At 35.5% G+C, this 26,284-nt stretch overlaps 1 protein-coding gene across 1 annotated transcript in view; it reads left to right on the top strand.

Moving 5' to 3' along the window:
- DEUP1 (deuterosome assembly protein 1) overlaps positions 1-26,284 on the top strand; it is a 104,760-nt gene that overhangs the window by 62,295 nt on the left and 16,181 nt on the right. The window contains exons 12-14 of the mRNA XM_073808318.1: positions 17,334-17,357; positions 20,531-20,682; positions 26,146-26,260. Of these exons, the coding sequence (XP_073664419.1) occupies positions 17,334-17,357; positions 20,531-20,682; positions 26,146-26,260 (291 nt within the window). The remainder of the gene's footprint in view (positions 1-17,333; positions 17,358-20,530; positions 20,683-26,145; positions 26,261-26,284) is intronic.

Here is a 26,284-nt window from a genome sequence, read left to right as displayed (position 1 = left end):
GAAGCTGCTCCTGAAACTCCAGTCAGAATAAATCATTCCATCTACACTTGGTTTGTATTTTGGGTCCAACTTGTTTCATAGCTTATCACTTCCCCACTGGATGGTGAACAAAGACTGTGCCTCACTAATGTGTGTATCAAGAGTACCTCCCAGCGTCAGGAGTATAGACAGTGTTCAGTGAATGCTGGTTGAATAAAGAGGATGGATCAGTGAATGACTGAGGACTGACCGTGTGGTTTCAAGCAGTGTCTTTACAGGTTTACACAAGGCAACTTAAAACAGGTTCTGTGCCTTTCATTTCAAATGTTTAATATAACAGTTGAGGGTTGGTTTTTTTACATGTAAAATAGAAGAACTTTTATTTATTGAATTAATGAAATACCATTGTTACTTGTCTACCATTTATTTGCTCTGAGTGAAAATTCTGAGATAAAATAATTTTCTGCCATGCAGGGAATGGAGGGAATCGAGTACAGCAGGTGCTTAACTTGGTCTCACGTTCCTCAGCTGTAAAGTGAGGAAGTTGGATCGGGCATTTTCCAAGGTCCTTTCTTAAGCCAGGATATTGTATTTCTTTTTTTGTCAGTATTTTATTTTTGCTTTTTTAATTGAAGTATAGTTGATTTACAATATTATATAAGTTACAGGTATACTACATAGTGACTCACAATTTTAAAGGTTATACACTATTTATAGTTATTATAAAATATTGGCTGTATTCCCTGTGTTATACAATATATCCTCATAGTTTATTTTATACATGATAGTTTGTACCTCTTAATCCCCTACCCCTATCTCTATATCTGTGAATCTCTTTCTTTTTTGTTATGTTCACCAGTTTGTTGTATTTTTTAGATTATACATATAAGTGATATCATACAGTATTTGTCTTTCTCTGACTTATTTCACTTAGCATAATACCCTCCAAGTCCATCCATGTTGTTGCACATGGCAAAATTTCATTCTTTTTTATGGCTGAGTAGTATTCCATTTTGTGTGTGTGTGTGTGTGTGTGTGTGTGTACCACATCATCTTTATCCATTCATCTGTTGGTGGACACTTAGGTTGCTTCTGTATCTTGGCAATTGTAAATAATGCTACTGTGAACATTGGGGTGCATATATCTTTTTGAATCAATCTTTTTTGTTTTTCTCAGATACATACCCGTGAATGAAATTGCTGGGTCATATGGTATTTCTATTTTTAGTTTTCTGAAAAACCTCCATACTGTTTTCCACAGTGACTGCACCAATTTACATTCCCATCAACAGTGTGTGACAGTTCCCTTTTCTCCACATTCTCAACAACATTTGTTATTTGTGTTCTTTTTGATGAGAGCCATTCCGACAGGTGTGAGTTGTTATCTCATTGTGGTTTTAATTTGCATTTCTCTGATGATTAAGAATGTTGAGCATTTTTTCATGTGACTGTTGGCCATCTGAATGTCCTCGTTGGAAAAATGTCTATTCAGTTCTTCTGCCTATTTTTTGATCGGGTTGTTTGTTTTTTTGATGTTGAGTGTATGAGCTGTTTTTGATATTAACCCTTATTGGTCATATCATTTGCAAATATTTTCTCCCATTCAGTAGGTTGTCTTCTCATTTTGTTGATGGTTTCCTTTGTTATGAAAAAGCTTTTAAGTTTAATTAGGTCTCATTTGGGGTTTTTTTTGCTTTTATTTCCTTTGCTTTAGGAGACAGATCCAAAAAAATATTGCTACAGTTTATGTCAAAGCGTGTTCTGCCTATGATGATACTATATTTCTGTGATAGTATGTGCTTGTTCTCCTAATAGTCTGTATTCTAGCATCATAGAATAGAAGCATTCTGCATTCTTCTTTGGGCCTTGTTATGGGTCCTGTGATTGGAGTATAAATGGATAAAAAGTAAAGTATGTGTGATTTCCCTGTCTGTTACAGAAAATCTGTGTAACACAAGGACTTTTTTTTCTAAACTGGACACACGAAAACGTTATTTAGGATCCTGCCCTCATCTATGTCTTTTTCTCTCTCAAATAAATGGTTTTTATGTTAATTTTTTACATTTCAATCTGGATTTTTTTTTTTTTTTTTTTTGGCGGTACACGGGCCTCTCACTGTTGTGGCCTCTCCCGTTGCTGAGCACAGGCTCCGGACGCGCAGGCTCAGCGGCCATGGCTCACGGGCCTAGCCACTCTGCGGCATGTGGGATCTTCCCAGACCGGGGCCCGAACCCGTGTCCCCTGCATCGGCAGGTGGACTCTCAACCACTGCGCCACCAGGGAAGCCCCCAATCTGGATGTTTTTCGTTGTGTATTCTGCTTCGTCACAGCCCCCACTAAGCCTGCTTCACTCTGGCTCCTGTAGGCATTTGGCTTTGTTCATTTACTGGTTTTCATTTTTTTAAGAAATAAAACACGTGAAGATGTGTAAAGAAGAAGCTAATTATCTCTGCTCCTATCCCCAATTCCAGTTTGGACTCCAGAGGTATTCAGTGCTAACCAGCTAGTGTGTAGCATTCTATAACTTTTTCCTTGCTTGTGTACACACTTAGGAGGGATGAGCTGAGTGTTGTTTTACAGAAATACATGTGTAATACATACATTATTCTAAACTGCCTTTTGACTGTGTATCACGGACAACTCTACAAGTCAGTAGAAAAACACCTTTTTATTTTTCTTAATTTCTTAGAAAAAATAAATGTATGTATACTCATGTAAGGTATATACAAATTTTAATGAATTGAAGAGTAACTTACACACTAGTGATTTTAGTGCAGTCTCTCTTTTTCTCTTGCTTCTCCCCTTCCCCTTTCCTCCATTTCTCTAGCAACCTCCTAACCCATCCACCAGATAACACGTTAACTATTCGCTATGTATCATTTTGTGTTTTTCATACATGTTTGTGTGTGTGTGTAGTCATATACCTATTTAGGGGTTTTAATTTTTTTTTTAATGGATTAGATTTTACACACTTCTCTGTGTCTTGTATCCTTTGCAGATCCTATGTCAACAAGTTTAGGTCTTATTTGATTGTATAGAGTAGCTTAATAATATCCCATGATGTGAATGTATCAAAAGTTATTCAGCTATTTTTTCAGAATTATGGTTGACCCTTGAATAACGCAGGGGTCAGGGGCGCTAACTCCATGCAGTCAAAAGTCTGTACATAACTTTACAGTCAGCCCTCCTCCATATCTGAGGATTCAACCAACTCTGGGTCTTGTAGTACTGTGGTATGTATTTAGGGGAAAAAATCCATGTATAGTGGGCCCACACAGTTCAAACCCCTGTTGTTCAAGGGTCAACTGGAATTCATTCATAATTAATAACTGTTTCTAGATTTTTACACAGATACACAATACTGTCAAAAAGATCCTTGTACATACATCTTGGAATAGCTTTCTGAGAATGGAATTGCCGATTCAAAGAATATGTTTTAATTTTAAAATATTTGTTGTCGAATCATATTTCTACCGTCTCTGTATGAGAGTACCCTTTTCTTTCATCCTTAGTGGAAATAATAGGTGTTATTGCTCTTTTATATTTTTGTGGGTCTGATGGGTGTAAAGTGATTTCTCAATAGTAGTGTAATTTGCATTTCCCTGACTACAGTGAGCATATTTTTGCGTATTTATTGACAATGTACTATAAATTAGTTATATCCTTTGCTCCTTTTTCTCAAGCAAAACTCAAACTCATTTTCTTTGGACAATTTTTTCTTGTCAGTTTATAACAGCATTTTTCTAAATTTGTTGTTTCTAATTTTATTTATGATATCTTTTTATCATACAAAAAATTTTAAACTCTTATTTGTCAAACATGTACATCCTTTTGTTTATAGCATCTGAATTTCCTTCCTTGTGTAACATGGTTCTTCCAACTTCTAGACAATACATATAGTTTATTCAAAGATCTTTATATTCTTCATCTAAGTCTTTAATCCATTTGAATTACACTTTTGCGTGTGACATAAAACAGGAATCCGATTTAAATTTTTATATAAATATTAAGCTCAGTTAATCCAGTTTCTCCTGATAATTTCCTGTTGGATTCTATTTGGAGTTGAATTAAGTTTATATATTATCTTTGAAAGAATTGACATTTTTATAATAGTAAAATTTGCCATCCAAGAATATGGCATGGCTTTCCATCTCTTCATCTCTTATTTTATGCTCTTCAATAAGACCTTACAATCATCTTTGTATAAATTCTGTGCCTTTCTTTTTAAATTTATTCTCAAGCATTTTATAATTCTTGTCACTATTGTAAGTGGAATATTTTCCTTTTTCCATATCTAAAAACTTACTGCTAATATAGAAAAAAGAGCCAAATTATCTTTTAATTTTAGTAGGCATTTTACTAGAGGTTCTTAAGTTTTTTGAGATATGCAGTTGTCTCAACAAAAATAGTTGTATCTCTTCCTTTCTCCTGTTCATATCAGTAATTTTTGTCATATTGAACTTGCTAGCACTTCCAAGAGAATATTAAATAATAATAGTGATTGTTGACAAATTTGTCTAATTGATGAAATTGTTTTAGAGTTTTACTGTTTAGGATAATATTTGTCCTTGACTTATGGTCTTTATTTTGTCTTTCTATTCCTAATTAGGGTTTTTAAGATTTGCTGCCGGTTTTATCAAATGCCTTTTCAGCATATGTGACATCATGTAGTTTTTGTCCATTAATTTGTTGATGTGTAATAGACTATGATTGACAGATTTGCTGATATTGATCCACCTTTGAATTCCTGGAATAAACCTTCTTGGTCATTGTATTCACTTTCTAGTGCTGTCATAACAAAGTACCACAAACTGGGTGGCTTAAAACAATAGAAACTGTTGTAGAGTTCTGGAAGCTAGAAGTCTAAAATCAAGGTGTCAACAGGGCCATGCTCCCTCTGAAACCTGTGTGGGAGGATTCATCCTTGCCTGTTTATAGCCTCTAGTGATTTGCCAACAATCTTTGGCAATCCTTGGACTGTAGATGCATCCCTCCAATGCTTTGTCTTCACATGGCCATCTTCTTTCTGTTTCTTCATATCATCTTCCCTCTGTGCATGTCTTTCCCGGTGTCCACATTTCCCTTTTTTATAGAATACCTGTCATACTGGATTAGGGTCCACCCTAATGACCTCATTTTTTATTTGATTACCTCAGTAAAGATCCTGTTTACAAGTAAAGTCCCATTCTAAGGCATTAATAATGGTTAGGACTTCAACATATCACAGTCATACTCTAACAGTTTTGATATATTTCTGGATTCTATGTGGTAATATTTTATTTAGAAATTAAGATGTGTGTGTATAAATGAGATTTGTATATAGTTCTCTTTTGTCTTCCTTGTTATACAGTTATGCTGGCTTTATAACATAAATTGGGGGCTTTCCATATTTATGAGCAGTCTAGCATGGTTTAAATAATATTGGAATTACAGTTCTTTAAAGGTTAGAAGGAGCTTAGCTATGAAACTGTCTGGATGTTGAACCAGTGAAGATAAACCATAATGGAAAAGAATATAAAAAAGAATGTATATATATGTAACTGAAGTTTCAGCAAAGTAGATTTTCAATTACCTTTCTATTCTCTTTCAGGGTACCTGGTATATTCAAATTTCACTTCTTCTTAGGTTGTTTGTGGTCATTTTTATTTTTCTAGGAAATCTTTACCCATTCCAGTATGTTTCCTTGTTACCAAAGGGAGTAATATCCTAAAGTTCTTTGCATCTCTTCTATATTCTGTATTTGTTTCCTTTCTTAATTCTAAGTTTGTATAGTTTAACTCTCTCTCTTTTTTAAGTCTGGCACACAGAATCATTGCTTATTTTATTAGTATTAAAAGTATTGACTTTGGATTTGTTATTATTTATTCTTCGTAATTTCATTATTACTGTCTTTTATTAATTTCCTCTTCCTGATTTGTTTTGTTGTACTTTGTCTAATATCTTAAGATAAATACTGAATTTCTTAATTTTATATCTTTTTCTTTAATTGTAAGGGTTTTTAAAGCTCTCTGTGTTCCTCTGGATATAGCTTTTGCTGCATCCCATCAATTTTGCTGTGAAATGTTTTCCTATATGTTTCTCTTCAAATGCACTCTGCCAGTCATAGAGTGGGCTTGGTCTCTGAGAACTGGATGATCAGGCACACCCAAGAGGGCTAATATAACCCAGCCAAGCCCCTCCTAGGTTACGTGGCCCTGCTTGCTCTGAGGGAGGGAAGGAGTCTTCACCAGCTTTCCCTGACAGGAGCCTCACTCACTTAGCTCAGGAGCAAAAGGTTAGAAATAAACATGGTACAGGGGAGATGCAGCAAGATGCCAACTTCCAAGTCTCCCTCACTCCTCAAAACAAGAATATTAGAAAATATATATCCCACAGAGAAGTTAGCACTCAAGTTTTAATGAAGTTAGTCAGTTTCACATTGGTTTCTTAAAGCTTTCTTTTGTTCCCCCCTAGATTTATTAAGGTATAATTGACAAGTAAAATTGTTTATATTTAAAGTATACAATGTGATGATTTGATGTATATATACATTGTGAAATGATTACCACAAATTATTTAACACATCCTTCACTCACATAGTTGCCATTTGTGTGTGTACGTGGTAAGAACACTTAAGATCTACTCTCTTTGCTAATTCTCAATGTACAATACAGTATTATTAACTATAGTCATTATGCTGTACATTGGATCTCCTGAAGTTTTTCACCTTATAAATGAAAGTTTGTATTCTTTGATTCAACATCTGCTCATTCCACCCCCCCACCCAGATAGCCCCTGGCAACCACCATTCTACTCTCTGCTTCTATCAGTTTGACTTTTTAAAGAAATTCCACATATAACTGCAATCATACAGCATTTGTTTTTCTCTGTCTGGATCATGTCACTTAGCATAATGTCCTCCAGGTTCACCCATGTTGTCACAAATGGCAGGATTTCCTTCTTTTTATGGCTGAATAATATTCCATTATGTGGAATTTTCTGTGTCCATTCATCCATTCATAGACACTTAGGTTGTTTCCATATTTTAGCTATTGTGAACAATGCTGCAATGAACATGGGAGTGCAGATATCTCTTCAAAATACTGATTTCATTTCCTTTAGATATATACCCAGATGTGGGATTGCTGGGTCATATGTTAGTTCTATTTTTAATTTTTTCAGGAACCTCCGACCAGTTTTCCAGAGTGGCTTCTTCACTTTATATTCCCATCAGCAGTGTACAAGAGTTCTCTTTGCTCCACATTCTCACCAACACTTGTTATCTTTTGCCATTTTGATACTAGCCATCCTAACAGGTGTGAGGTGATATCTCATTGCGGTTTCGATTTGCATTTCCTTGATGATTAGTGATGTTAATAACTTTTCACGTGTCTCTTGCCATTTGTATGTCTTCTTTAGAAAAATGTCTATTCAGGCCCTTTGCCCAATTTTTATTGTTCGTATTTTTGCTGTTAAGTTGAATGAGTTTGTTATATATTGTGGAAATTAACCCCTTTTCAGATAAATGGTTGGCAAATATTTTCTCCCATTCCATAGGTTGCCTCTTCACTCTGTCGATTGTTTCCTTTGCTGTGCAGGAAGCTTTTCAGTTTGGTGTAGTCCCACTTGTCTATTTTTGCTTTTGTTGCCTGTGCTTTTGGTGTTATATCCAAAATATCATTGCCAGGGCCCATGGTAAATAGCTATTTCCCTTGTGTTTTCTTCTAGGAGTTTTACAGCTTCAGGTCTTACATTTAAGTCTTTAATCTATTTTGAGTTAGTTTTTGTGAGTAGTCTACGATAGAGGTCTAGTTTCATTTGTTTGCTTGTGAACGTCTAGTTTTCCCAACAACACTTATTGAAAAGACCATCCTTTCCCCATTGTGTGTTCTTGGTGCCCTCGTCAAAGATTAGTTGACTGTACATGTACGGGTTTATTTCTGGGTTCTCTATTCTGTTCTGTATTTATCGCATGCCACAGTCACCACAGAATGTTTTCATTCATTCTATAAATACTTATTGAATGTCTGCTATGTGTCAGGCAGTATGTTAGGATTGTAAGTCAGTCTACATCCTTGAATTCATGGAGCTTAATATTAGTGGAAGGAGACATACATTAGTGGATACAGACAATTAACTAGATAGTTATGCTAAAGAGTGATAGGAAATTGCAGAGTGCAGGGGGCTGTATAGGGGTTACCTAACCCAGTATGGGGAGTCAGAAAAGGCATCTGAGGAATAATTAGCCAGACAGAGTGGTGGGAATGAGTCATGATAAGGTAATATAATGTACAGAGACTAGAGATAAAAAGTCAGGGAGACTGGTAGAACTGTATAACAACAAAGAGTTGCTGTTCATTGGGTGTTTACTACATGCTTTGCCCTCTGCTGAATACTTTACGTACATTAGTGTCTACATCCTTATACCGTGTGTGTATGGTAGGTATTATTATCCCCATTTCATTTCAAAAAGAAATGAAATCTTTAAGTTTTTAAGTAATTTGCCCGAGATCACATAGCTTGTAAGTAATTTGCCCAAGATCACATAGCTTGATAACTCCAAGTGCATGATATTAACTGTTATTATATCCCGTGGTTCTGTTTCTTCTGTTTTCTTCACTGGCTCCTCACCCTTCTTCCTCTACTCATCCTTCAAATTTGGCCTTGGCCCTCTGCTTCTCTGGCTGTGTACTTTCTCTTAAAGGATAGAGATAATGTCAGTTATCTCTTCTGGATCATAGAATGGCTTCCAAGTTGGGCACTTCTCAGACCAGATATGCTTTCTTTACATAAGCTTTCCTTGTAGAACATGTGCTCAATTTCCCATAGGAAGTCAGAACTCTTCACATTCCACGGCTTCCTTAATCTGGCTCACCCACTTTGTTTCCCTGTAGTGACTTACACAAAGCCTCCACTATAGCTAGAGTAGCTTATTCTCATCTGTGTGTGTAATGCTCATTTCTCATGTTCTTTCTTATTACCAGGCCTTTGCACATGCTTTTCCTTCTCCCTAAAAATCCCCTTTCCCTACTTCACATGGCCATGCCCTATTAATGTTTCAAGTCTCTCCACATAAATTTTACGTGTTATACGAAATCTTCCCCGATTTTCCTCTGTTAAGAGTCCCTCCTCGAAGCCATCATAGCATCCTTTACTTAACACCTAACATACCGCAATATTAAAATTACCTGTTTCTTGTCAGCTACCCATCCCCTTACCAGTAGGCTCACTGAGGGCAGTTATGGTCCTAGTTTACCATTGTACCTCAGCACTTACTATATAGTGCCTGAATATAGGAGGCACTGAAAAAATCTTCTGTTGGATGAGTGAATGAATAAATGAATGAGTGAATGATGAATTAATTAACCTATTATATGTCCTCCACCTTTCCTTTACTTTACGAGAGTAAAGACATACCCTTTTCTTTATTAAATCCTACCAGTCCCGGGCTTCCCTGGTGGTGCACTGGTTGAGAGTCCACCTGCCGATGCAGGGGACACGGGTTCGTGCCCCGGTCCGGGAGGATCCCACATGCCGCAGAGCAGCTGGGCCCGTTGAGCCATGACCACTGAGCCTGTGCGTCCGGAGCCTGTGTTCCGCAATGCGAGAGGCCACAACAGTGAGAGGCCCGTGTACTGCAAAAAAAAAAAAAAAAAAAAATCCTACCAGTCCCTTAAGGGACTAGATTAAATTTTATTTCCTCCATGAATTCATTTCCCATTACTCTAGGGCCCATTTAGTTCTCCTGTCTTTGACTTTCTTTAGCACTTAGTTATAACAGTTTGGAATTGTCTACTTTTATTTTTTTAATTGTTTAGTATGGGTATGTTTTGTCTCATCAGTCATAGACTTCTTGAGGGAAGAAGTGGACTATGTTTTATACTTTTTCTTCATATAGGGTTTGGTATAGTGTAGGGCTCAATGAATACTTGCGGATTTATGGGACTCACCTGTAGTCTAAGAAGCATGAATAAGTTATCATGAAAATCGTTTCTAATATCATTAAAAAGATCACTGAAGCCTTGTCTTATCTCACTTTCTGGATGACCTCAATCCCAATAATTGTTGACGTTCATTGATTCAGAAAACATTTGAGTTCCTACTTGGTGCAACATAATTTAACACATAATTATACCATATCTATATTATTTACTATTTTTTCATACATGTTACTTTAGCCTACTCAATTTTATTATATTTTCCATAAAGGCAGAGTCACTTTTTGATATTTGATTACATCTGGAGAACTTAGCACACACATATATATATATATATATATATATATATATATATATATACACACACACATATATATGTGTATATATATATATACACACATATATAATATATATATACACACATATATATATATACACATATATAATATATATGTCTAAAGATGTGTTAATGGGCTATCATAAAATGGAATGCCATTGATGTATAGCCTTCAATGTGATCTTATTAAAATAGCATTTAATCATATATATTTTATGTAACATTTTACTTCATATAGGAAGGTTATTTTAATTGAAATGTACTTGACATAAAATATGTTGGTTTCAGGTGTGCCTCATAGTGATTTAACATTTGCATATATTATGAAATGACCACAATAGTCTAGTAACCATCTGTCCCATATAAAGTTATTTCAGTATTATTGACCATATTCCATATGCTGTTTAGTACATCCCATTGCTTATTTATTTTATACCTGGAGATTTGTACCTCTTAATCCCCTTCACTTATTTCACCCATCCACCCTTACGCCCTCCACTCTGGCAACCATCAGTTTGTTCTGTGTATCCTTGAGTCTGTTTTGTTTTGTTTTTTAGATTCCACGTATAAGTGAGATTATATGGTATTTGTCCTTCTCAGTCTGACTTATTTCACTTAGCATAATAGCCTCTAGATCCATCCACTAGATCCACTTGTTGTCCCAAATAGCAAGATTTCATTTTTTTTTAATTATGGCTGAATAATATTCCATTGTATATATACACCACCTCTTCTTTATCCATTTGTCTATTGATGGACATTTAGGTTGTTTCCGTATCTTAGCTATTGAGTTAGTGTTTTTGTTTTCTTTAGGTAAATACCCAGATGTGAAATTGCTGGATCATATGACAGTTCTGTTTTTAATTTTTTGAGGAACCTCCATATTTTTTTCCTTAGAGGCTGTACCAATTTATATTCCCACCAGTAGGGCACGAACATTGCTTTTCTCCACATCCTCACCAACACTTGTTATTTTCTGTCTTTTTTATGATAGCCTTTCTAACAGGTGTTAACAGGTAATCACATTGTGGTTTTGATTTGCATTTCCTTGATGATTAGTGATGTTGAGCATCTTTTCATGTATTTTAGTCATCTGTATGTCTATTGACATCCACATTTTTTAATCAGTTTTATTTTTTGATGTTGAGTTGTATCAGTTCTTTATATATTTTGGATATTAACCCCTTATCAGATGTATCATTTACAAATATCTTCTCCCATTTGTTAAGCTGCCTTTTCATTTTGTTTATAGTTTCCTTCCCTGTGCAAAAGCTTTTTAGTTTGATGTAAACACACTTGTTTATTTTTGCTTTTGTTTCTCTTGCCTGAGGAGACAGATCCAAAAACTATATTACTAAGACCACTGTAAATGAGTATACTGCCTATGTTTCCTTCTAGGAGTTCTTTGGTTTCATGTCTTACATTTAAATCTTTAATCCATTCTGTGTTTATTTTGTGAATGGTGTGAGAGTAGTCCAGTTTGATTCTTCTGCATGTAGCTGTCCAGTTTTCCCAACATCATTTATTGAAGAGAATTTTTCCCATTGTATATTCTTGCCTCCTTTGTTGTAGATTAATGACCATATAAGTGTGGATTTATTTCTGGGCTCTCTAGTCTGTTCCATTGATCAATGTACTATTTTTGTGCCAGTGCCATACTATTTTGATTACAGTAGCTTTGTAGTATAGTCTAAAGTCAGGGAGCATGATATATCCAGCTTTGTTCTCCATTCTCAAGATATTTTTTGGTTATTCAGGGTCTTTTGCATTTCTAAACAAGTTTTAGAATTATTTCTGCTAGTGCTGTGAAAAATACAGTTGGTATTTTGAAAGGGATTGCATTGAATCTGTAGATTGCCTTGGGGAAAAGGGTCATTTTAACAATATTAATTCTTCCAACTTATGGGCACAGTATATCTTTCCATTTGTTTCAGTCATCTTCAATTTCTTTCATCAGTGTCTTATAGTTTTCCAGGTATAGGTCTTTCATCTCCTTAGGTCGATTTATTCCTAGGTATTTTATTTTTTTAATGTGATTATAAATGGGAATGTTTTTTTAATTTCTCTTTCTGCTGGTTCATTATTAGTGTATAGGAATGCAAAGGATTTCTGTATATTAATTTTGTATCCTGAAACTTATTGAATTCATTTATTACATCTAATAGTTTTTTGGTGGCATCTTGAGGGTTTTCTATATATCGTTTCGTGTCATCTACAAACAGTGACAGTTTTACTTCTTCTTCTCCAATTTGAAATCCTTTTATATGTTTTTCTTGTCTCATTACTGTGGCTAGGACTTCCAGTACTATGTTAAATAAGTGGCAAGAGTGGGTATCCTTGTCTTGGTATTGATCTTAGAGGAATTGCTTTCAGCTTTTCACTGTTGAGTATGATGTTAACTGTGGGTTTGTCATATAGGGCCTCTATTATGTTGAGGTATGTTCCCTCTATGCCCACTTTCTGGAGAGCTTTTATCATAATGGATGTTGAATTTTGTCAAAAGCTTTATCTGTATCTATTGTGACGATCACACGACTTTTATTCTTCAATTTGTTACTGTGGTGTATCAAATTGATTGATTTGCAGATATTGAACCATCCATGCATCCCTGGGATAAATCCCACTTGATCATGGTGTATGATCTTTTTAAAGTGTTGTTGAGCTAGATTTGCTGGTATTTTGTTGAGGACTTTTGCATCTATGTTCAGCAGTGATATTGGCCTGTGGGGTGTGTGTGTGTGTATGTGTATGGTGTCTTTGTTTGGTTTCAGCATCAATCTGATGCTGGCCTCCCTCACAGAATGAGTTCAGAAGCATTCCTTCCCCCTCAATATTTTGGAATAGTTTGAAAAGGATCAGCATTAACTCTTCTTTAAATGTTTGGTAGAATTAACCCGTGAAGTTGTCTGATCTTTCACTTTTATTTATCGGGAGTTTTTTGATTACTGCTTCAGTTTCATGACTGGTAATGTCTGTTCATATTTTCTACTTCTTGATTCAGTTTTGGAAGATTGTACATTTCTAAAAATTTATCCATTTCCTCTTGGTTGTCCATTTTATTGGTGTATAATTATTCATAATAATCTTTTACAATCCTTGGTGTTTCTGTGGTGTCAGTTGTAATTTCTCCATTTTCATTTCTGATTTTATTTATTTGGGCTGTATTTCTTTTTTTTCTTTATGAGTCTGACTCATTTTAAAAGTTTATCAATTTTTTATCTTTTAAAAAGTTTATCAATTTTTTATCTTTTAAAAGGAGCAGCTCTTAGTGTCATTAATGTTTTCTATTTTTTTAGCTTCTAATTCATCTATTTATGCTCTGATCTTATGATTTCTTTCCTTCTGCTAAGTGTCGGTTTTGTTTATTCTTCTTTTTCTAGTTTCTTTAGGTGCAAGGTTAGATTGTTTGAGATTTTTATTGTTTCCTGAGGTAGGCTGGTATCACTGTAAACTTCTCTCTTGGAACTGCTTTTGCTTCATTCCCATAGATTTCTAATTGTGTTTCCATTTTCATTTGTCTCCAGATATTTGTATTTTCTCTTTATTTCTTCAGTGACCAATTTGTTGTTTAACAGCATGTTTTGTTTTGTTTTGTTTTTACAATTTTCCGTTTAGTTATTTCTAGTCTTATAGTATTGTAGTCAAAAAAGATGCTTGATATAATTTCAATTTTCTTAAATGTATTGAGACTTGTTTCTGGCCTAGCATGTGATCTATTCTAGAGAATTTTCCATGTGAACTTGAAAAGAATGTGTATTCTGCTGGTTTGGGATGAAATGTTTTGTATGTACCTATTAATTCTAACTGCTCTAGTGTGTCATTTATGGGCAGTATTTCCTTATTGATTTTCTATCTGGATGATGAGTCCATTGATGTAAGTAGGTTGTTATAGTCCCCTACTATTATTGTATTACTTTCACTTTCTCCTTTTATGTTTGTTAATATTTGCTTATGTATTTAGGTGCTCCCATGTTGGGTGCATATATATTTACAATTGTTATATCTTTTTCTTGAATTGATCCCTTTGTCATTATGCTATGTCCTTCTTTGGCTCATTATAGTCTTCGTTTTAAAGTCGATTTTGTCTGATAGTATTGCTACCCCAACTTTCTTTTCATTTCCATTTGCATAAAATACCTTTTTCCATCCCCTCGCTTTCAGTCTGTTTGTGTCTTTAGATCTAAGTGCGTCTCTTGTAGGCAGCATATATATGGGTCTTGTCTTTTAATCTGTTCAGCCACTCTGTGTCTTTTGATTGGAGTGTTTGGGCCACTTATATTTAAAGTAATTATTAATAATTATGTGCTTACTGCCATCTTGTTCATTGTTTTCATAGTTCTTTTTTGTTCTTTTCTTCTTCTTTTGCTTTTTTCCTTGTGATTTGATGACTATGTTTATGATGATTTCTTAAGTTCAGATGCATTTTGACAACTCTACATTTTTACTCCCCACTCATGTTTAATGTTTTTGAGGTCATGTTTTATATCTCTTTGTTTTGTGTATTCCTTAACTATTTATTATAGATATAGATGATTTTAATACATTTGTCTTTTAACCTTCTACTAGCTTTACATATGTAAAGCTGTACATCTTTACATATAGATGATTTGAATACTTTTGTCTTTTAACCTTCTACTAGCTTTACTACCTTCTGTATGTTTGCCTTTACCAATGAGAGTTTTTCCATTCCTAATTTTCATATTTCTAGTAGTGACCTTTTCTTTTTGCTTAAGGAAGTCCCTGTAACATTTCCTGTAAATCCGGTTTAGTGGTGCTGAACACTTACAGCTTTTGCTAAAAGCTTTGTCTCTCCTTCAAATCTTAATAATAGCCTTACTGGGTAGAGTATTCTTGGTTGTAGGCTTTTCCCTTTCATCACTTTAAATATATCATGCCATCCTCTGATGGACTGCAAAATTTCTGCTGAAAAGTCAGCTGACAGTCTTTTGGAGTTCCCTTGTATGTAACTAGTTGCTTCCTCTTACTGCTTTTAAGTTTCTCTTTACCTTAATTTTTTTCCATTTTAATTATAATGTGTCTTGGTGAAGGCCTCTTTGGGTTCATCTTATTTGGGACTCTCTATGCTTCCTGGACCTAGATGTCTGTTTCCTTCCCCAGGTTAGGGAGATTTACAGCTATTATTTCCTCCAGTAAGTTCTCTGCTCCTTTCCCTCTCCCTTCTCCTTCTGCTACCCCTATAATGTGAATATTAGTATCCTTGATGTTGTCCCAGAGGTATCTTAAACTGTCCTCATTTTTTTAAATTATTTTTTCTTTTTTCTGTTCAGGTTGGGTGATTTCCACTACTGTCTTCCAGTTCACTGGCCCATTCCTCTCTATCATCTAATCTCCTATTGATCCCTTCTAGTGTATTTTTTCAGTTATTGTATTCTTCAGCTCCTTTTGGTTCTTCTTTGTATTTTCTAACTCTTTGTTAAACTTATCACTGTGTTCATCCATTCTTCTCCTGAGCTCATTGAGCATCTTTAAAATCATTGCCTTGAACTCTTTATTGGGTAGATTGCTTATCTCCCTTCACCTACCTCTTCTACATATGGAATATATATCTCTCTCACCTCATTTTGCCTAATTTTCTGTTTTTATTTCTTCATAGTAGGTAGGTTGATTATGATTCCTGATTTTGGAGAAGTGGCCTTATGTAGGAGATGTCCTATGGGGCCCAGCAGAACACTCCCCTCTATTCACCAGAGTTGTGTGCTCTTGGGATGCCTCATATGTGGGCTGCATGAACCCTTCTCTTATGGCATGGCTAACTACTGTGGGCACAGTGGTTGGCAGGGCTGGGCCCTTGCGAGCGTGGCTGCCAGGCTTTGCCTCATGTGGTGAATGCTGGCCCACTGGTGGGTGGGGTTGGGCCCCAGCATAGCTGACCATGGGGCCTGTGGGGCCTGAGGCTGGTTCCAGACCTCTGATAGGTGGGGCCATGTCCTGGCACAGCTGGATGTGCAGCCCATGAAGTCCTGGGACTGATGCCATCCGGCTGGTGGGCAGGTAACCCCTGGCACTAAGAGGCTAGAGGGAGGTCTCCAGAATGGCGCTTGCCAGTGCTGGTGTCCATGTGGTAGAACTAGCTCCCAAGAATGGCTGCCACCTGTATCATTATCCCCAGGGGAGTCCTAGTTGCCTCCTGCCTCTCCAGGAGGCTCTCCAAGATTAGCAAGTTTATCTGATCCCGGATCCTTTCAAACTCTGCCTCTGTGCTGAGACTTGGAGCATGAGAAATTTTGTGCGTTTTCTTGAAGAGCAGAGTCTCTGTTCCCTAGTAGCCCTCTGGCTTAACATAAGTCCTGCTGGTGTTCAAAGCCAGACATCCTAGGGGCTCATCTTCCTGGTACAGGACCCCCAGTCTGGGGAGCCTGATGTGGGGCTCAGATCCCTTGCTCCTTGGGGAGGACTTCTGCAATTATGATATTCTTCCAGTTTGAAAGTTGCTGATCCAGGAATGTGGGTGCTGACCATACTGTGTCTCCACCCCTTCTACCCATCTCGTTGTGGTTCTTTCTTTATAACTTTAGTCATGAAAAATCTTCTCTGCTAGTCTTCAGGTTGTTCTCATAGGTAGTTGCTCTATAAGTAGTTGTAATTTTGGTGTGCCCCTGGGACAAGGTGAGTTCAGGATCTTCCTACTATGCCATCTTGAACACATTCCCCTCATAGGACGTTGACTTTATAATTGCTCTCCATTTTTTATATATGAAGATTTGGAATTGACTTTGATAATTGAAATAGTCAAGCCACTGCCCAAAGAGAAAAATCTTGTGTCTATTGAATAATAAAAAAGAATTCAATATGACTCGGCTCTTTAAGCCTTTATAATCTATTATCACCTATTTAGCACTTATCTGTTTAAAGATTAAATAAAGAAAACTCATATCTGCTATATGTTAAAATCCCATAATTAGATAGTTAATTTGCTCTGAAGTCACTAAAATTAATAAGTAAACATACAATTAAATAATTTGTGCTGAAACTTTACCTCGCGCAATAAGAAACATAATATTTACATCATTATTTTTAGATCTTCTAAAATATTTAGTATTTGTATAATATTAAAATAACAATTATTTTTTCCTTCCTAGACAAACGGAATTACTGATATAAAGGTAGGTCATTTCTGAATAACTAGAGCTTTGAGAACTTTTCTGCTTAATTAATTGTGAAACTCCCTGATTATTTACACTTAGGGGAAAAAAAAGGTTGAAAAATGACACCCACCCAGTGGTAGGACCTACCCAGGTAGGAACAGCAGCCCTGCACTCAGTTCTAACCTATTGCATACCTGGGGCTGTGACCACCCCCATTTTCCTCTGGAGAATTTACTGTTGGGACTATCCACCTGGTATGTAAGTTGTCCTCCGGTTTCAGTGAGACACTTAGAATAGGAACAGTACTAGCAAGAGGTTTTTTGTGCAAAAACTTGACTGTATGGAGAAAAGTGAGGGGTTTATCTTTATTCTGCTCCTGGGTAAATTATGAAGAATCAATTTTATCATGATAGATTTTTGTGATTCCATATTTATTTAGACCTATATTTGTATTTGTTAAATTTTCTTTTATTTAATGAAGGTGTAATCCAGTTAGATTTAATCAGAACTCAGAATTTATGGTAATTTTTAAGACTAATTTGCCTTTCACTATCCATAAAGTTTGCTAAACAACAGCATAAAAAATTAGTACCCTCATAAGCATCTAAAAATCCATTTATATACTAAAAATTAATATAGTAACCTTAAACTAACATGATTAAAGCCAGTCCTTCTGTAGAAGTACTTTGTTAGCCTAATTACTATTGTAGAATACACAAGAATTTAAGAGAAAAAGTACACATACAAATTACTATCATTCAGACGGTTCAGCAACTCAACTGGCCTTGAGCCAGTGAGTTCAAGTAAACAGGCACCAGCAGGTTTTTCCGTTTCAAGAAAAAAAGTCGAAAGAAAAAAACTATGAAACCGTAAAATTTGGGAGGAAAAAAACAAGAAATTGAGATAATGGGCCTGTAAAAGAACTGATCAGCAGTACAGAGGTAAAGTTTAATCAATGCATGATAACCATCTAGTGGAGGATATATTTCTGAAATCCCTAGAAAAGTATTTAGGAAAAAAATAAAACGAGAGAGCCCCAAAATGTTGTCCAGGAAACTGGAAAACGCTTTTAAATACAAATTGTGTAAATACATTACCTGTGTAATTCTTTCAGGTCATGCTCACAACACATTTAATTTTGGTGCATTTAGAAAATTCTGGGCTTTTAAAAAAATCATTACTATCATTCTTAATTACTTTAAACCAACACTGGGCCAAAGAGTCACAGATGAAATCTAATTTTATAGAAAATTTTTGAATAAAATTGTAACAGAGCAGCAGACCATCAAGAATTATATATTTTGACCAGTAGATGTCTTTTTAGGAGTAAAATTGTGAATCTTTTCCAAGATGTTTTTCAAACAGACCTGTGCGTATGAGTATTCTCCTTATGAGTACAAATTTTATAAGATCTGCCTCCTTTATGTTTATCACAAATCTGCTCTAATTTTAGAATAAACAATCCTTTCTCTTTTAAAGCAGATTATAGATTACTCTTTTATATGCACCAGTGTATCTCAAATGAGCAAAGTTGAGATATACTAAACGCAAGGGCCTAACAAGCAGAGAAATACCTTGAATGGCCCTTCTTTCCCAAAGGGCATCTTGGTCAATAGACATAGAAGCATATAACCCTTGCTGTACTGTTTTGAGGACACTTGATCTCCTGGAGCACTTTTTTTTTCATTCAAAAGTAAGATCTTTCTAAAATTCATAAACTTCTATAATACATTAGCAGTAAACAAAAATTTTAATAAACAGACTTTGCCTGTGAAGCAAAAAATAAGACAAATAGGTAAACATTTTAAATGCCTAATATATATTTCTATACTTATCAGTGTTGATACTAATATGATAGTATATGAATAATTTTAAATGTGCAATTAGTCAAAAATTTTTGAATGACTTTATGGCATGGCAGCCCATATGAAATGGCACTCAAAACCTTAAATTTAGAAACTTATAAATGAAAGTTCTAAGCCATAATCAACTATAGTCTTATGAGCTTTGAAACATAGACATTTGTAGCTTCAAAAGATATTTTACTCATGTCATGCTTTTTGTGCTAAAATATTATCCTTCTGAAAGCAGAGAGCTATTGTTTAATCAGCAACTACATAATTCATGGGTATTCGAATCATAACACTATAAAGGACTACATGGGGTCATTTAAAGCATTTTCATGAGTTTTCATGTGAGTATATATCCTGTTTTTTAAAATTTTGTGAGAAAAAAGTTTAGGGCTTCCCTGGTGGTGCAGTGGTTGAGAGTCCGCCTGCCGATGCAGGGGACATGGGTTCGTGCCCCGGTCCGGGAAGATCCCACATGCCGCAGAGGGGCTGGGGCCGTGAGCCATGGCCGCTGAGCCTGCGCGTCCGGAGCCTGTTGCTCCGCAACGGGAGAGGCCACAACAGTCAGAGGCCCGTGTACCGCAAAAAAAAAAAAAGATTAGACTCTCCCTAAGAAACTTCTTACAGCATTTAATTAAAACAGCATCAGGAATCTTTCTTCTTGCTCTAAACCTCTCATTTTGTGATTTAAATATGCTGCTTATTCTTTTATGAAGACATTAAAATTGGGTTGCCCGTGCCAGAGAGTAAAACTTTATCATGTAGCTACATTGCTCAAAACTGTGTGGTATTGGCACGCTCTCAACCAGGATCTAATGATCTTGGTATAGAATGGTCCAGAATCATATCCCAGTCTACATGGATTTAGTATATAATTTGTTGCATCACCCAACAGTGGGGAATTGATGTGTGATTTTCTATAATGACACGTATTGTTTTAATCAGAAAAAAGTCTTTTAAAATTGAAAGCTATGTTAATTCTGGTTCCATTATTAATCAGCACTAGAAGGCATACCCTATAAACACAAAAACTCCTTTATCTAGCCAATTTCTTCTAGCTGCAGAGAACGGTAATGCATGGAGTGAGCCTTTTCTGTACTGGAGCGTGGGCAGTAGTGTGTGCACCCCTTTTACTGCGATGTGTTCAGTGGCAGCTGTCCCTGAGTACCTGTGTTGTGAGAAGGCGGGGGGTGAGAAGAGGCATTTAGGAGGCACACAGGAGTAGAGCGACATCACTTGACTCAAATTAAAGGGTCTTTCCAACGTGTGTCCAAACGCACAGAAAGCATGCATCACTTGTAAGTAACAATTTTTTCAATGATAGTTTATTTTATTCTCTAGAGTATGGACTTCACTAACAGGGAACATGCAAGGCATACATCTATTAGCAAACTGGAATATGAGAATGAAAGGCTCCGAAATGATCTTGCAAAACTTCATGCCATTGGAAAATCAGCATGGGCTAACCAAAATACCTACAAAGAAACAGGAAGGTATGCCTATCAGAGCCAAAAAAATAAGGGAAAAAATGAAGACTGGTATGCTGACACCATTACATAAGGACATAAATGTACAGACATTTAAGTGACATTTATTTTTAAACAATTCCAATTATAATTTTATATACTTTCTCTTCAGTTGTTTAACATTTATTTTATGGTGATAATTCAATAGTCTAGATATACCGTTTTTTATATGAAATTCTGTGTTGCCAATAGCTTTCAAAGTATAACAGTGAAATGGGTAGAGTGTTAAAATGAGTTTTCGTCACTTCACACCCTTCTTAGAACCTGATGTGGCATACAAAATATACAAATAAGTAATCTTATTTTTTACGTCAAAATATAGGAAGATAGCATGTCTGACTTAACTTCAAATATATATACACTTTATATTGACACTCCGGCAGTGGTGAAAAACTGTGGTCATTCCATAGGAAAGAATCTATGAATGTGTAAGAGAGGTCTTTTCTGTGTGAAAAGAAGAGTGTGGAAAATCACTATCTGCTGCCCTCATTATCCCCAGGCTCTTTAAAATGTCTTAGTTCAAAATTTAAGTAAATACATCAGCCATAAAATTGGCTAATTTCTTCAACTTTAGTATTTATGGAGTCAGAGCTGTCTCTTTCACCATTTTCCCATACTTGGAAAATGCTCAGCAAGACAAACAAGTTTCTTTTCTACAGGATTTCTCAAAGTCATTAATATTGCTAATTACATTGTGAGTTTCCAGGAACAGGTGTGATGTGCAACATTCCCCAAACTTATTTGATTTATTAACATTCCATGGTGCTTAGAAACGGCAAATTAATAAGTCCAGACCCAACTTCAATACAACTTTTGCTTTGAAGCTCATAATACTTAGCATGAAGACTTTACATATTGTTTTCATAAATATAATTAATATTTGCAACTTCGGGAAATTCACTTAACCTTTGTTTTCCCATCTGACAAATACAGATAATAGTTATAGGGGTTTTCTGAGGATTATAGGAGAAAACATAGTTCCATGTAAAATATATAGTCCCCTAAATGTTAGCCATTATCATTGATGTTATTATTACCAACAAAATTGTTAGTATTTATAATAATGTTAATACTGCTCCAACAACTCACAGTACCTAAAAAGTGTATTATTTTGGTGGATAAACAAATGGCTGAATCTGACATTTCCTCAAAAGATAGTCCTGTTGGGGAGGAGTGATGCCAGGCTTATCTTTATAACTAAGCGGTCCAGTTCTACAGGTAGATAAATCCATAAATCCAGGGGCCGTATTAAAAATGTCTGCTCAGCATTCTTGCAGATGTAGTACAGCTCTCTGCCACTTTCACCGCCCCAGCCCTGTGTGTATGAGAGGGATATATTCTAAACTGATGTAAGAAACAGAAAGCATTCAGAAGTGCTAAAGTAATAACTCCTCTTCAGGTGGTTAGGGAAGGGAATAAGGGAAGACTGGCTGCTACCCAAAACAAGCACTGTGCGTGGGGTGCTGTGATGGGGTGGGAGCAGCAGCACAAAAGCAGTGTGGGGAGGATGAAAGCGGGCACTGCGCCACCAGGGCCCGGTTCTCTGGTGAGCGTGCCCACGTTGACCGGCCAGTATAACTGAAAATCTGTCCAAAGGGGCCTAATCTTGATTTGAGGGTAAGAATGTATTTTCTAATATAGAATGAACGCTTTACAAAGTGCTTCCCTACACTATGGATTCATTTCTCCATGGGTCAACTCACCACCCCATCTGTATAGTTTCTCACTGTAGGAGAAAGCAGGCCCCTGTGTTACAAAGGATCTTCCAGTGTATCTTAGTCACTGGTCTGTGTTGAGTGCCCATTAGATGCACAACACTGTTTCCTATTCTTGCTTGTTGGGAATAACTTTGAAAGCCTTGGATGAAGGTACTAGGTGTTGTTATTTAAACAAAAAGACAGCTACTCTGCTTTTTACTATTTTTAAAGAGTGTTTTTATTGTTTGGATTGCTCCCTTTTCTCTTTGCCAGGCAGTAGGGAATGTGTTAAACATGCCTAACGAAAACAAGACAGTAGGGGACACAGAGAGCAGCATAAGAGGTAAAATGCTCAGCAGGAGACTGTCTTAATAAGCAGTTTGGGTGACTATTCCTGCTGCAAAGCCTTGTGTCCTGCCAGTCTGATTTGTTGAAAGTTTCATTAAATTTGTTTTAATGGCTTGTCTGATTTCAGTGTTCTCCAGTGACCTGATTTTTTTTTAAAAGAAACAGCATTTCAAATGTTCTGAATAAATTATTACCATATAAAACCCACTATGGGGAAAGAGTTGTTGAGAGGCAAGGACACTGTGAACTCACCAGTGGAGAGCTGTAAAGCACATATCTATTAATTTTAGCAAGTGAAAAAGGCAATGTGCTTTCCTTCCCTCACAGCACGGCTCAGTGAAGTCAAATAGTGAAAGCTGTGTGTATTGATTAGGCAGAAAATAATTTTAAAAAATACATAGTCATATTTACATATCAATGGTTAATGCAATAAGGTCATATTAAGCTATTTTAGAAAGGAAAAGGCTTTTAGGTAAAGGTATATAAAGGTAACGTTCCACAAAATTTTTAAGTCTGTAGTCTAATTTTTAGCCACTTCTTGCTTTTACCTGAGGAAGATTTGTATACTGTATTCTTAAAATAATCTTTTATCCACTTGGAGCTGACTCAGTTTTTGTTGTTGTTTTTCACTCCTGTTAGAAGTGATAAGAAAATTTTCATGCTCATCCACTTAAAATGTGAAGCCTTTTAGGATATTCCAGAGCATTTACTTTCCAATAAGAAAGTTATTCAGCACTTTAAAAAAAATTAATGAATGAGATGAAATTAAATTTGGTGAGGATGTATTAAATGTTTTAAAAGGTTTTTAAAGTTAGAGTTTTGAAGTTTAAGAATCATTTACATTCTCACTTAGAGTAGTGGTATCCAGAGCTATTAATATACAACTAATTTTAATGGCAAATCAGTTTTATAATAAATGGAGCTTTATCTCTGTATACGATTCATACTTAAAACTGAATATACGGCTTTAAAAATTATATCCTGTACTGGAAAGGTTTTGGTAATCACAAGCAAATCTAGTCAATAAATTAAAAGTTTGTAATACTAAAAAACCACAAAGTCAGGTTTGTCTTAACCACTCTACAGGATCCCTTGTCAAGGAATGAATAGCTGGTTAGAAGCAAAAAAGTAAGTTGCGTAAGTTTTGGCACCATGGTGTTGCTTAATCAGGAGAAAAACACAGCAGGCGAAAGAGTTCTAGGCCAGGAAATAATGAGTAGTTCATAGAATAAGGGAGTGTTATGTGGAGTGTTAGAAGGCAAGGCTGGAAGCAGGTAAATTAGCATAGTTTGTGCAGGGATCCTGTTCCATGCTGAGGACATTATGCGACAGCCCAAGGAGGGTTATAAAATTAATGGAGGGCCAGGATTGGATGTACAGTCAGACAACTCTGTAAACTGTGCAGAGTTGACTGAGGTCTCAAGCTGACTCCCGTTGGATAGAGTTCTGCTCCCCAGCAAAGCAGCCAGGTCCTGCACTCCTGGCAAAGTAGGCAGAGGCCTTAGAATGGGGGCTGTGGAAAAGCTAATTGAACAGACCGGCTTGTGAGAGTGTATTAAAAGCCTTCTGAAATAATTTTTAAGATAGCTTTTAAATTGATATTCTTAGCGTGTTTTTGCAAGGTAGTTTTATGAAGTATTTGAATAACTGTATTCTAGAAGAACAACTTAGATATAAAGATGATTTAAAGCAAAAGTACTTTACTTCATAATGTAGTCTTTCCTTTCAATTTCTACATTTTATTGATCTTACAATAAAGAGAATGTTCACACATAAATTTTAGTAGTTAAGACCGTAAAATTGTATCTATACATCCAAAGCCAAATGGATAATTGAGATAATTATTTAGATAATTTAAGACAAATAATACTTTCCCTGAATTCTCTGTATAATTGAGATTATAGAGAGACGTATATTTCTTGAACCACTTCTATAATTATCTTATTTTTTCCCCACTGTGCTTTGAAGTATAGATGGTAGCCTCATTCAAATTAAAAGGTTCAGCTGAAGATTCTGTGCAGATGTACTAGGCAATTGTTGTAATTCTATTTGAATTGTGGGATGTTTCATTTTATTGTGCACATCATAAACCATGTTATTTCAGTTTAATTTGCTGTTCTGTTTCCATGGTAATTATGGTTTGGAAGAATGGATTTTAAAAAAAGATCTATTTCAAGATAAGTAAAAATGTAAAGCATGTTGTGTTTGTTTTTATGTACCAATTTACAGATGCCTCACTTGCCTTTTATTGCTATTTGTATGCATAGCTTTGAAAATGTTTGCATAATAAAAAACAAGTTTATATAGATAGTCTTTGGATAAGAACAGAGGAAAAGAATGTAACTTTTTTGAACGGTGTGAAGTTAAAATATGAAGACTTTGAAAATGGTTAATCAATACCTGTGGAGAATTTGAATTATTAGTAAAAATAAATAATTTTAAATTCAGGGGGTTTTTATGTTTTCATGGTCTTTGATGATTTTGATTAAATTTAAACCCCATTTTCATGAATTAAGGTTCAGAAAAAATATTTATCTAGCTCCAAACAGCCCCTACTGTTAGGACCTTTTTGTGTAAAATTTTAGGGTAAGTTGGTTTGTTTCTTTGTTTCATTATTCATTTGTTTAGTCAGCATACCAAAATTTAAAATCTCACTGGTATTTTGTTCAGTCTCATCTTCTACCCCATATCTTAGCACAAACAGCAAATTCTATACTGCGCCTTTCATCAAATTGTGGAGTTCAATTCTCATAACAACCTTGTTTTATAAATGAAAAAATTAAGGTCACAGAAAGATATAGTCACCTGCTCAAGGTCATACAACTAAGGGTGGAGGAGTTCAGGAGATGATGTAAATTGAAAACATGCTATAAATTATTAAGCTCCTTAGAAATTAGAATTATTATTATACAGAGACGTATTAGCATCAAAAAAAAAAAAAAAAAAAGGAATAACTCTGCTAAGAAAGCCAGTGAGGTTAAGTGAAATAGAAAATTAAAGAAAAAAGAGTACCTATTTAGAACTGTCAAGGGCAGCCGTGTTAACTGTTTTGAAATTTTTCTCAAACTATTTTAATATTATTTAATTAAATGGCCAAGAGATAAAACAGTAAAACACAGAAAGGGAAAAAACGTAGGCAATAAGAATGGCAGAATATTTTTTAACAATTATAAAAGTTTTCTGCTTCATTATTAATTGTTCTAAGTCTTTTAAGTGGAATAGAAATTATCAGCAAAATTATTTTCCAAGAAATACCCAGATAACAAGCACAAACGTTTTGTTGTGTTTTCCTCACAGTTAGATATCAGAGAAATTTAAATCCTTAGCCCCATAAATAAGCAGGTGTCCTTGGGAGCAATAACGCCAACCAGTCCTTCTCTTTTAGATTTAGCCACGATCGTGAGCCAAACAGAAGTGCAACACCTTCGTTGCCACTTTCGCCATTTCAAACCAAAGAAATGACAAGTCCTTTGGTTAGTGATGATGAAGTATTCCCAATGGTGAGTTGCTGATTATTGGTTATT

Source organism: Tursiops truncatus, chromosome 8, assembly GCF_011762595.2.
Source record: "Tursiops truncatus isolate mTurTru1 chromosome 8, mTurTru1.mat.Y, whole genome shotgun sequence".
In the NCBI taxonomy this organism is placed as follows: domain Eukaryota; kingdom Metazoa; phylum Chordata; class Mammalia; order Artiodactyla; family Delphinidae; genus Tursiops; species Tursiops truncatus.
This window is presented reverse-complemented; position numbering and strand designations above follow the sequence as displayed.